Raw genomic sequence first — 13,199 nt, forward strand, 5'->3', positions numbered from 1 at the left:
GTAGGGCTTCCGGCCGCAGCGGCTGTTTTTGTGACCGCGGCGGAAGCGAGAAAAAACGCCGAAGTGCACCAGATTAATTTATTGCCCCCCACTGCTGCGCGTCGCATCCATCCGGCCTCGATCCATCTGACTCCAATTCCACATTTTTTTTTTTTTTTCAAATATTTCCCTCGCCAAATGTTTCCATAACCACCATGTTTTCCTGGTAATTTGTCCGCCTTCAGCTAGCAAGGTAATGTGCACATGGTCGAAATACAATTCCCCTCCATAGCTGATGTTGGTCGAAATGTCAGTGTAGCTAACGTAACGGCCGGACTGTTTGAATATTTGAGGCTTATTTGTCAGTTGCACGGCATGATTCGCAGGTTTGTCTATGCAAGACCTGCCACAGCGTGCGTGCGCGTTCCTTTCATGTAATACTTGTTTTTCCCGCTGCGTACTTCCTTTGCTCCACACCATAACTTGTTCGGAAACTTATTCGCGGGTGAATTAGAAGGGCAGAAATTCCGCGTTCTTAAGGGATTTAGTAAAGTTTTGTGTCGGCCGGTATAGTTTCTACCGCGTACAACCCAACATACTGAATTGTTACTGTTACTTCTTGTATGCTTCCTTTCTTTCCTTCTTCCTTTCTTTTCTCATTTGTTTGTTCGTCTCCTAAAAGAGCTGCAATTCTTGAAAAGCTGCGATTACAGAGCGTTATGGCGTATTGTAACGCGTTATAATCTACAATGAACAAGAAAATGAAGCGGCAAGAAAATTCGACACGGCAACTGTAACTTCGCTGCAAAAACAAAAGGAAACGAGTGATGACGAAAATACAACTGAAGGTTTTGTCGCGTTTCAACTAAACTTTATTTCACATTACCATGCATGGTTTTTTGCTGAACTAGGATAGTAAGTTGGGCCACTTGGTTTATATTCATGTATTAAAATAAAAAGCGTTACTAGACGTGAAAAAGGGAGAGACGTACAAAGACAGCCGCTACCCTTCACTCTTAACAAAAATGCTAGTAAAAAACTGTGGTTGATTCCTCTGTCATAGGAACTTAAAACACGAAAGTGAAATGTGTGGCAAAATCTGCAGCTGAGCATGATTTGCGGGTCGGCGGCTGTCTTGTGGGTGTGCTTGGCAAGCGACGCCCTGCTGGCGGGTCGCTTCGGCAAATTTGTACTGGCGTCATTTCCGTGGCGGATATAACGTCAGTGAAGTCTTGGTGTATCGCGGTATAAAACACTTTCGTGTTAAAAAAAACCCCGAAAACGAACAACCCTAAGTATAACATACTCTTTAGTACTAAGGGTTGCTTCCCCGCAAGAAGACCCTGTGCGCAGGGGTGCACCCTTTACAGGCCGCTTGCTTCGTTGTACGGCGTCACTTCCGTGACGGATGTGACTCCAGCTAAATCTTCGCGTATTCGGGAATAAAACACTTTCGGGTTAAAAGGTAGTAACGGGTTGTATTTACTAACTCTTTACGAACTTTACTAGTCTATGAACGGCCCGTAGTACCTGCCACTAAGTATGGACCCTAAATGCTATCGTTACTATAGTCTAGACCGTGCACTTAGTAACTGCTGCTTGTTTGACACTAACATTATTGAAGGTAACAAAATTCTATAAATTTCTCTATGTAGTAACGTTCTATGAATGTTCCTATGTAGTAACAAAGTTCTATGAAGTTTGTTATGCGTGGTACCTTGAGAGGGAGAATGTAGACCCCATCTCACACTACCCTTGCCAGGGCGCTCTCAATTGAAAAAACACATAGAGCATGCAAGAAATTAGGGTTTTCATTGACGGAGGAGGTAAGAACAAAGTGTCACGAGACGATCGTAAACCAGTCCGTCTCGTAGGGCATATCAGTGGGTGTGCCGGGGACACCTCCCGGTAATGCGAAAGTGATAAGGGAACAACACGATGATGTATGTTGATCCGGGCCAATAATTTAAAACAAATTGTTCTTGCAGCTGAGCGCCATCTATATGATCCCTTTTGCGTGTCTGGTTTTTTTCGAATAGGTGGCGTTTTGTGCAAAGGCTTAATGCTAAATCGTGTGCTTCGGGGAGAAAAATAAACGTACAAGTCATGCAGCGAAGCCACTTTTTTACATTGCCAGCAAGGCTTGCCAAAAAAGAGAAAATGAGGGTGAGAAATTTCGGCATACCTACGAATGCTAAGCGTCAAGTACTGCAGCCACCGTTTCTTTCGAAGCTCAACAACTTTTTAACTGAAAAAACTGGATGCGTTTCACGTGTCAAAACCTTTCTTAATTATTCTTAACTACCTTAGTTATTATAGCTTAATTAATTTTGTTATTCACTGAAATGTAGAACTAAGGTGAGATTGGTCACGCCACCCTGAATGATTGTTAATTACTTTGTTGCTATAAAATTCAAATAAATGAAATCTTCATAACTGGTCCAAGTTATGCCAGTGGTTCAACGGCGGCTTTTCTGTACTTCACTTTACTATTTACATTTTAAGCAGATCTTTTAAACTCACGAGGTCGCGGGTTCGATTCCCGGCCGCGGCGGCCGCATTTCTGATGGAGGCGAAAAGCAAAAAACGCCCGTGTGAACGAGATTTCTTCGCACGTTAAAGAACCCCAGGTGGTCAAAATTAATCCGGAGCTCTCCACTACGGCGCGCCTCATCGCCCGAGTTGCGTCGGCGCGTTAAACCCTACAATCAAATCAATTCAATCAGATCTTTTAAACTAAACGTCGTTTAGCTATGCTCGTCTTTAGGTACAAATGCAGTCGTTGTGACCATGCGCACCAGTCATAGTGTCATGACTCATTGGCCATAGTTTGATCGATTGTGCGGTTTAACGCACCGAAGCTACACCCTGGATATGAGGCGCACCATAGTTGAGGGCTCCGGATTAATTTCGACCACCTGGAGAATCTTTAACCTGCGCCCAAATCTCGACACGCGAGTGTTTTCGCTTTTCGCCTCCATCAGAAAAGCGGCCACCGCGGCCGGGAATCGAAACCGCTTCCTTGGGTTCAGCAGCACAACGCCATATCCACTCAGCCACAGCGGTGGTTCCCTGGCCATAGTGCCGAGCGCCAAGCTTAGGTGCAAGCCGTATAGGTTGTATTCAATGGCGTGGCACACATGCCAGCAACCATGAGCGCGCGCCGCCAAGCGTCTGTGTTGCTAAGGCAACGCCGGGAAATCACGCGTCACTGGTTACGCCGGGTTACACGAGATGACGGCATATTTGTCCGTGCTGGCGCCCGCTAAAGCACATCACGTGACAACAGCAAGAGCAGTTTTATGTTTTAAGAACGAAAGGTAATACCTCGGCGCCACTGTTTCGCGCAGCACCGCGATCTACTTATCGCCAGACACTGTTGAAACTGTCGCTCGGCTGTAGGTAGAGCGGCAAGAACTCCGGAGCCTACTTGTATACGCGTGCAATTTCGTCGTGTACATGTGTGATGGACCAAGTCGCGCTCCTATACGCTAGTGAAAGCCGATCGCCTCTTCAATATCTCGCACCTGTTCAAAGACAACAGAAATATTGTGGCCGAAAATTTTTGCCGTGCGGAAGCCAAACCCAGGTGATACGTTCAAAAGGCGCTTGCGATTCGCAAGCGCTAGTGTTAAAGGAGTACTGACACGAAATTTCTCGCTTTCAGTTTTTATGCTGTAAAGAATACCTATTGGCCCAGTAATTACGAAAATCGAACCGAAAGCCGTCAGCCGCCAACACAGAATTAATTATAGCACTTTATTGCAACCAATTTCAAATTTGGTCGCCGCGCGGGAAAATGGCCGTTCGAAGGCCAGCCTGCAAGCGGGCAGCCTTACGTCACGGTCTCACCCGTGACGTCAGGGACGTTTTTCTTTCCTCCATGCGTTCGCCGCATCGTCTGCTACGATTGCACATGGTCCGCGACTCGCCCGCGCAGTCGACATGTCGTCTGAATCTTCAGACTCGGGTGAGTCACTGCCACCCGACAGACAGAACAACTTTATTTGGCCAGGCGATTAGGCCGGCGATGTCTTTGCCGTCGTCCGTTTTTTAATATCACTGCGGCTCGAACCGGCGCAGACCGTGATAGCAACAGCTTGTCGCCACTCTTCTAATCAATCTGATCACGAAAAAGAAGCTCTACATGCGAGAAACTAGTTGTTAGTGTGTTGAAAATTGTGCTAGGAGTTGTTATCAGCGCTGAATTTAAAAGTGGCGTTCAGATATTTGCCGCGATGGTAAGCCTACGCTGACCGGCGGCGGAGGTTCGGCGCTCCGACCCAGCACTGTCGGCACCACGGTGCGGCGAGCGGCCGAAAGATGGCGCCACCTGCGCGCTAGAATCAAAACAGGCCGCGGCAGATGTCTTGGTCACCGATCGCAGAAACGGAAATTATTGCCAAAATAAAGCTTCATATGCGAAAAAGGGGATGATAGTGTGGTGAAACGTTGTGTAAGGGATGGTCATTCGCAGTTGTACAGATACCAGCGATCAAATAGTCGCCACGATACTAAGTTCCCAACACCCGAGGTGACCCGTGCAACCCCGAGCCCGCTGGCTTAGGCGACAGTTCTTGCGGCCGCCGGAGTGCACGAACTCCACGAAGTCCACATTTAGCGCTGCATGTCGTCGCGTGGAAAATAATGCATCTTGGCGTCGTCGTCGATTTGCTCGGGCAGGCTTCCACGAGCAGTACTTCGCATACCGCGAACTTGCCATAGCACAACTTGGGCGAGCTCGGCGACGCGCACCGCCACGTCGCCGCGGTGCCCGTCGACATCGCGCACCACGCCGTTTTCGGCATCAGTGCCGAACACCATGCGCCGGCAACGAACTGAAGAGCAAAGACGTCGAACACGCAACATTTACAAGCATTGCTCACACAGCTACGCCCACGTCTCCTGCCCAAACGAATACCACCGACAACAGCAGCGCAGGATATCGTTTCCGGTTCTGAAAACGACTATATGACGTCACCCTGAACCGGCCAGACACGTAGGCCAATGTTTCGTCACGCCGAAAGCGATTGCGCTAGTGCTGCCGATTTGTGGAAGCTCGCGGCCTAGACAATCAAAATCGATTTTAGATGTGATTCCGGCCTCGGATCGCTGCAAAAATTTCTGTGAGGCATCTGTACAAACTACTGAAGCCAATTATATCATTTCTAAGGTATCAAAATTTGGTGTCAGTACTCCTTTAACTGATGAGTGCGAGAACTGCATGTCTCGATAGACGGCCTCGCATCGTATCTACGCTACCATCGTATCTAAATTGGCTTACGCGGGAAACGTTTCTTCAAAATCATTACATATTCGGTTTCTGCACTCAACCACGCATTAGAGGGTTTTTGTGTCTACATGCGCATAGGTCGGCAAAACAGCAAGAACTCACTCAAACTCAATCACAATTTTTTTCATTCACGCTGTACTCAATCAAACTCAGACTCAAAAACTTCGTCTGTTTACAAAATCACTCGTACTCACTCATCAAATACTCATTTGTAATCGTACTCACTTGTACTCAAACTCATTTGTCCTCACGAGTATTCGTACTCAATCTGTACTCATGAGTATTGAATCTGTACTCATGAGTACTCAGTGAGTACTATGAGTACTACTCATTTTTCACTCATGAGTACTACTCATTCTGCACTCATGAGTACTACTCAATCTGTACTCATGAGTACTCAATTTGTATTACTCACGAATAATCAACTTATCTGCACTGTTAGCTAGGTCGTAGCTCGAATGAAAGACTAAGTAGAAAAAATAAATTGTTTAATTGATTAGAAAAACACAGGTTACATATAAATCAGGACAGAGGAAGAAAACGTCTGACGCGGTGCACTGTCGTTGAGCGACTTACTGCGCGAAGGCAAGTACATGTGAGAAAGCGAAACGGAACGTAAGCACTCGCGTTGCTTCTGGCGCCTCCTCTTGTTCTCAGGCCTGGTCGGGCTCAGGGAAGCTCGGGGGTTGTCGGTGCAGCCGTGGCCGTAAACTGCGTTTTTCTGTGTGTCTTCGGGTGGCACCTTTTGTCGTCCGTTTTCTTGTTTGCACTACTGTTTGCACTTCTGTACTCAGGAGTGCATATACTCAAGAGTGCAAGCACTCGCAAAAACAGTATTCATGAGTATTGTACTCATGAGTGCTGTGTACTCATGAGTGCTGTGTACTCATGAGTACTGTGTATTCATGAGTACTCATATTCATTAGTACTCAAACTCATGAGTACTCATACTCATGAATACTGTACTCATGAGTACTCATACTCATGAGTAGTGTACTCATGAGTACTGTACTCATGAGTAGTGGACTTACCGCTGTACTCACTCGTCATCGTAATCACTGTTTTTTTTCTGGGTGTGTGATCACTCATCATCGTACTCACTCGTGAGTCTGAGTACAAATGAGTACAAATGAGTGTACTCACGAGTGAGTACGCCGACCTATGATGGTCGCAGGTGACTGCGGCGTCGGCCTCATCATGCGCGCCGAGTTGCTTTCGTTCGTAGCCGCAGAAGTTCAATCCCCGAAGATGCTAAATTCTCGAGGGCAAGGAGAGCGCCATCACATAATGTGAGGGCGATTATTAAACCTGCTGACGCCACGGCCGAGAATCCACTCAGTACTTCCAGCTGTGCAAATTTTGCGCTTCCCCGGGCACCCTGTACCATATGGTATGGGAGTGTTCGGCAAACCCCAAAATTCCAAGAATCGCGCACCCTTCCCGTGAGCAGTGGGAGAAGGAGCTGTCCAGCTCCGGTCTCGATTCCCAGCTTAGGCTGGTGGAAAGGGCCGTAGCGGCAGGGGTCTCCAATGGAGTCCTGGACTGAGGGCCCCACACCACATTACGATGCTCCCAATAAAGTTTATCCTCCTCCTCCTCGGGTTGAAACGGGGCAGAAGACACACGCCGGTGTCTTTTTTTTCCTGCGAGATGCGGGCGCAGTGCGCAGGCACAGCGGGCACAGTCATGGCTGTTTTCAGTGTTGCCAGCCTAAGAAATTGCCCGCTAAAATTTTCAGTGGATACCAGCTTATCGCTGCACACGTTGTCGTTGGTAGATGTTCCCCCAGCCTATCATCTTAAAGGGGCCATGAAGAGAAAATACAAGTTGATCTTATTCGAGAGATTGTGTTTTATAGTGCGCTGGTCCCGCAGCAAACGATCTATCGCCAAATACAAGCAGGATCCTTCCCGCACCCCTATCTCCAAAGCAGAATGTACCCCGAGAAATACAAGAAAGAGTGTAGATTCTGCGGGCAATTGGGCACGCTCCGGCACGTCATCGGAGAGTGCGATTTCACCGAGGCAATCCCTCCACCCCTTACCCAACCCTCAATCACCCTTCCCACACCCTTTAACGAGCGATGGGAGACCTTGCTAACCAGCCCCGCCTTGGAAGACCAGCTCGTCCTGATCTCCAGGGGCCAGGCAGCCGCGGAAGCATATGGGTCCCGTGAAGAGGGAACCACCCCATCCGCCACGTAGTCGCCGCAATTTTGTGTGGCTAAATAAAGTTGTTCTCTCTCTCTCTCTCCCGCGCTTGTCCAGCAGCAAACGATGCTTTATTTACTGAGAAATTACACAATTTAAGACACGATTTCCATTGTACGGCTAAGTCGTGTTTCGTAGTGTTACCGATGACGTATCCAGGGCAGGTATTTGAGACGAATGTCAAGTATGTTGACAGCGGACAGCAAAATGTCTTTCGTTGCTTCGTTTTACCATCCGTCTTCTAGACGGGGCCACTATACTGCCAAGGCCCGCTGTCCGCACTCGCGTTGTTTTTGACCGGGTTTGCACCTGGCTTATTTTTCTAACGGTTGACAGTAATCGTTTCATGAAACATTGCCATTGGTACGCTCGACAGACATGGTTACGTAAGACAATGTCGCTTGTGCCAATTCTCCAGTGTCGTGGGAGACAACCCCAATGCGCTGGACTGCTGTGCGGTTATAACATAGTGCGTGCAGTACGCACTGGTTCTACGTGTGCGTTCATAACGTCTGTTTGATGCGACTCTGAGAGCATCTCTTGTCGGCGGCCCTGTCCTTCCTGCGTGCGTCCGTCGTCGTCGTCGTCGTCGGCGTCCGCACTCTCCTCCGCTCACCCCCTCTCCTCTCCGTTAGCGAACACTCTCTCACGAGGGGTATTGGATTGGATTCGATTGGATTGGCTTGGATTGTATTTGAATTGGATTAAAGGGGATTGTGTTGGATTGTGTTGCGTCATAGCCGCGGCAGACGCACTGGCGCCGGCGCGTGCCCAGGTGAGAGCGAACACTCTCTCTCAACATCTGCGGGTGTGCGGCCCAGCGCGCTCTCACTCCGCCGGTGGGCGGCGCTGCGCGCGGTGCTGCGCATGTGCAGTACTATCTCTCTCTCCGCGGTCTCCTCTCCTTCGAGCGCGCTGCGCATATAACCGGTGTGCCGCTCTCCGGCGGCCTTTCGGTCGACGGTTGCTCTTCGACCGAACCGTCCCCCCCCTCAGCGTCGCATCACACCAGGGTTCCCGCGAGGGGAGGTGGGCGTAATTTTTCTTTACGTCACCATTCTTACTGCAATTAAAAGAATATGAATAAGCGCAAATAGCTCATTCTGCATAAGCGCTACCTAAGTTGCGTTTGGTTTTGCCGGGGCCTCAGTCAGTCGGACGGCTGCCCGTAGGTTCTAGTGCGAGAAATAAGCTAGTGGGTCGCATGGCCATTCTTTTTTCTCCCATTTAGAAAGCTTATTTTGATAAGGATTGCATTAAATATGCTGTCAGTGCTATTCTAACGAGGGAGTCTTTCGAACTTTCTGAGAAAAATAAAAATGAAAAAAAAAACTTGCATTTTGTCTTCATGGATCCATTAAAACGCGTCAAGCCCCGTGAGCTAGCGCAAGGGCAAAGCATATTCGAAAATAAGCTTTATTCACTCAACCTACATATTTCGAATCAACGATTGCAACAAACGTGCATCACGACTTAAGACGGCGCCATTTCAAAACGCCAAGTATTAGGGTTAACTACGGAACACAGACACCTGCCTACCGGCTTTTAAACACACGTTCTGCTCTAATTACTTTAATAAAAAAATCCTAATTTCACATACAAAGGTTGTGCGGAGATGTACTTGTCATTTTAGCAATCACAAATATGTAGTCTACGCTTCAAATTTTCCGTTCCGGATGTGCATTTGTTTGCTGTTATAGTTTTCCCCCTCCGCTTGCACAAACATTTATGCGTACAATGTAGTGTAAATGTTATGAGTGTATATACACTGTCCAAAACTTCACGACCAAAAAAATTGCCATTTGCTGTTGTCCTTTTTCCGACGGCTTATATTATTATAAGACTGCTTATTATAATTGACTGCTTATAAATTGTTCTTCGTTGCGCAGAAATCAGCGTGATGTGGAGTGATATAGCGTGTGCAAGGTCTTTCGTACGCCAGAGCCTCAGTTAGGCAGTTTTTTTTTTGCCTTTATAACCACCTCAACGTCACAATTTGTATGCACGTGAACGAAATTTTGAAATGAATAAATATCCGATGCACGTATTGCCCAAGAAGCTTCCTCCAGTGAGGGGCCTAATGTTGAAGCAGCTAGCTTGCTCCCGCGGATGTCTGCCCTGACATCGTGGAGGAGGAGTACGTGCGTCGGATGAAGATTTCTGCTCTTCAAGCAGGGCGAGTAATGACGTAGTGGTATCGCGGATAATTATGGCGACCAGTGAGGATATACAAACGCTCGACAGGAACCTTACAAGGGGTAGTTATACATTAAACTCACAGTCATATATTGAGTTTAAACTGCGACTCCAAACAAAAGTTCTTCATCGAGCAAGGTTTCGAGTTATCCGAGGCCCGTCTCAGAACCTTAAGTGGGTGAAAATCCACAGACAACATTGGCAATTGGTTTGTTGTTGGAAAAATCTTAAATTTACCGGGTTCACCTAGGTGTAATACTGGTTAGTATGGTCCTAAGTCCCGTGGAATAATTATCGCGCTTTCCTCCAGTGCATACAGGTGAGAGAAATACAAAAGAATCAATTACCTCCATAAAGTAATATTTGAAAAATTTCGGGCGCATCTGAGGCCAGGGGAAGCGACATACGCGAGACCCGAACAGCAGTTTTTGTGCTCAATTCAGAGACCCGCTTTATACCCCATCTTCTGCGAACTCCACTGTATGAGCGCATATCCAGAAACAATGGAGCGCGCTGCCTTGTTTTGATCACAATACTTTAGTACGACATTACTGGAACCTAGGATAGAAAAAGCGAATACAGTCATTAAGAATTTTACTTTCAATATGAAAAGCTGGATTAAACGACTGGAAGAGTGCCGTACATAAAAACGCTCCTCCTGTTGAATTGGAAGCGAAACCACGTGCACGAGAGCGGGTGCATAATGCACGCCGCTGAAAATCCAAACCAATTGGAGTAACCATACCTTTGTCGGCGGCTGCCCGTCTTCTTTTGGCATAGCAGATACCGATCGGATATCGTTTTACGACGATCGAAAAACGGCAGCAAAATTCTCGAAACACGAGCGTGCGCGGGCTGTAAACATCGCCGTAGCCTAGGAAACCGTTTAGCCAGTTAACGAAAGCAGTTTAGCATAAGATCTGCACTGCACTAAGCCACACAAGAATTAGAGTTAAAATATTTGGATGGTTAAAAATTATCTGTCGTGATCAGTCTTATTAAATAATATGAAAAATGAAACCAAAACCGTGCGACGTGAACAAGATGGGGGATAAAACTATAATATGGTGCTTGGGGGATCACGTGGCCATTGACGCCGGTTTGACGCCACTAACGAAAGCGTGGGCGGCGTTGTCCGCGCTCTGCCGTATGTTGTGGTTCGCACCGTTAGTGCCGTTAGCGCTGCTGCGGTATCTCAGCTGCGGGCCCTGTCTGACATATGTGTCGTTTGTGTCGTAAAAGTGTGGGTGCTTGTCTCTATTGAAGCTTAGAAAATAAGCTTTTGTAAGCTTGGGGTCTAAAAAGAAATGTGCACGCTGCCAGGACTGCGCTTACAAAGCGTACAGCACGAAGAATGATTGATGAGTTTTAAGTTGTCGTCGGCTGCTCCACTCCAGCAGTGCTGACAAACATGGATTTCGCGAGATCTGTTTTCGGGGGGAACTCTACTGAAGGCTACAGCCGGAAGAACACAGAAGGTAAGGCAGTCTGACGAAACTTCAAGCGCCGTTTTTGCTTGTTGATCGTACCAAACCCTGCGGTAATCTTCGGCTTAATGGTCCCGATGTTCGGCCGGTGTTCACTGGCATTCAAGTCTGTGGGCGGAATTTGCGATCTTTATTCATTCAGCAGTCTTAATGTCGACGTAACGCTATTTCTAAGTCGTGTAATCCACAGGGAACTGCTGGGAGGCCACCGGTGAGAACAAGTTTGAATTACAAGCGCCGTGTACAAGTCCCAAGTTTACAAAGCAAACCTCCGCTCCTAGTATCCAACTGATTCCAGTGTTGAGAATGATGCGTCGTATCCGAGTATTTCACGACAGAAATTCCTACGAGTGCGCGCGTTTACCGCTTCGGCTCACACGATCGAGCTAATGTGCGCGCGTTTTGAATGAGATTCGGTGCCGAGCTGTTTTTCTGCTGTCGCGGTGTTGCTAGCCAAAGAAATATTACATCCAGGCGTTAGTAGCAGTAGTTCAAGTGATGCTGTAAGAATGTACAATCGCAAATACCGACGTCATTAAAGTCCGAAAAAAATAAAAGAAGGTTGAGCTTTATTTACCTCCATCACGTTGTAAACGCTTCGGAGCTCGAATACGTCAGTATATGTGCTAAAAACGCCGGGTAATGACGTACAAGCCGGTGGGTGGCCCCCGATATGCCTACACCACCGTCTTCTGCATAAGTGATTATTCTAAAACACGCCCGCACTGAACGCTTTTGAGTCGATCGTTGAAAACCTTTTCACGGAGATTGAATGAACGGAAGGCAATCATTCTGGCTTCTTACGTCTGAAGAACGCAAATTTGAGCTTGGTCGTAATGCTTATTTCTTCTAGCCGGGTTTTTATAGCACCCTTTTGTTCCCCCCAGCTCGTTGTAGGAGTGAAAGGATATGATCTCTTTGTGCGGCGTTGAGGGCTATTGCAGCTGTTGTGAATGAACAACCTGACAGCCATCTTGCTTGAACCTTATTATATTCCTTGCTGTCCAGTGGAGACGCTCTCCGAGGATGAGGAAGACGTCTGCTGCGGCGGAGATGGCAGCGGGGAGTCTGTCAGCGTCCGTGCCAACTTGTTTGGCGGGGGTTCGTCCCAGGGTTACAGCCCCGCGCCCGGCGGACCCTTCTCTGCACTGACGCCGTCCATGTGGCCTCAGGACCTGCTCGCGTCTCTCGCACAGGTGAGGGCTGGGTGGAGCTGTTCTGGAAAAGTGGCTGTCCAGTCGTGGATTGTTTTTCAGTTGTGTTGGGTTGTGCTTTACTCTGAGAAAAATAAGCGGCGTTAAAGTACTGGACGCAGGGAGAGGTGCTACAGCGTGTAGCACCGACTTAATGCTATATGACGTCGTGGGATCCTGCTTGTACAGTTGGCAACAACCGATCAAAGCCAGCGCCAAGAGACAGCAACGATTGTAGCGGGGCTTTAGTTGTGTTTGATCATAGCACTTCAATGGTAACATGCAGTTAACACACTCTGTACTCTTAGTTTGCCTTTTTTAAGTGCAGAGTACCTTAGGACTGTACAATGTCCGTCCGCGTCCGTGCACATAGCATTTGCAATAGCAAAAAAATCACACAGGCACCGGCAGGATTCGACCCTGTGTCTGGTAGACCAGACAGCGTTAGTGGCAGTCGTCTTACCCATTGGGCTACGACTGTGAGTTAGTACCCGGGAGTCAGACAGCTTGCTCCCTCGCCTGTGACGGTGCGGAGTACCTTAGGAGCTCCCAATGTCCGTCTGCGCCCATCCGTGCGCACACCACCATCAAGCGAAGATCAAACGAAATTCAATTTGAGCTGTGAGTTGCAGTTTCATTTAGGGAATAATCAAGGTGCAACTCACGGCTCAAATCGAAAGACGGTCGGGGCGCAAATTGGATGTCACTTGGGGCGCAAATCGGATGTCATTTCGAGTCCCCGTACTCCGCACCTTCGCCATCTTCAATGGAGTGGAGATGCTGCCATTTTTTTGCGTCACTTTTTACATCGTGTGGCACGAAATTTAATAGTTTTAATTAG

The 13,199-nt window shown here is 47.8% G+C and overlaps 1 protein-coding gene and 1 pseudogene across 2 annotated transcripts in view; one reads left to right on the plus strand and one right to left on the minus strand.

Annotated features, from left to right (window-relative positions):
* The window catches only part of LOC144172751 (intraflagellar transport protein 46 homolog), a 45,258-nt gene extending 34,707 nt beyond the window's left edge, over nt 1-10,551 (minus strand). Inside the window, exon 1 of the mRNA XM_077701359.1 lies at nt 10,424-10,551. Within this exon, the coding sequence (XP_077557485.1) occupies nt 10,424-10,456 (33 nt within the window). The 5' untranslated portion in view covers nt 10,457-10,551. The remainder of the gene's footprint in view (nt 1-10,423) is intronic.
* Nucleotides 10,552-10,787: 236 nt separating this feature from the next.
* LOC144172784 (small G protein signaling modulator 3 homolog) overlaps nt 10,788-13,199 on the plus strand; it is a 71,444-nt pseudogene continuing 69,032 nt past the window's right edge. The window contains exons 1-2 of the transcript XR_013323105.1: nt 10,788-11,156; nt 12,174-12,361. The product of XR_013323105.1 is annotated as a small G protein signaling modulator 3 homolog (transcript). The remainder of the gene's footprint in view (nt 11,157-12,173; nt 12,362-13,199) is intronic.

The sequence above is a fragment of the Haemaphysalis longicornis genome, unplaced genomic scaffold, assembly GCF_048455015.1.
Source record: "Haemaphysalis longicornis isolate Haplotype H1 unplaced genomic scaffold, Haemaphysalis longicornis Haplotype H1 scaffold_26, whole genome shotgun sequence".
NCBI classification, from domain to species: Eukaryota; Metazoa; Arthropoda; class Arachnida; order Ixodida; family Ixodidae; genus Haemaphysalis; species Haemaphysalis longicornis.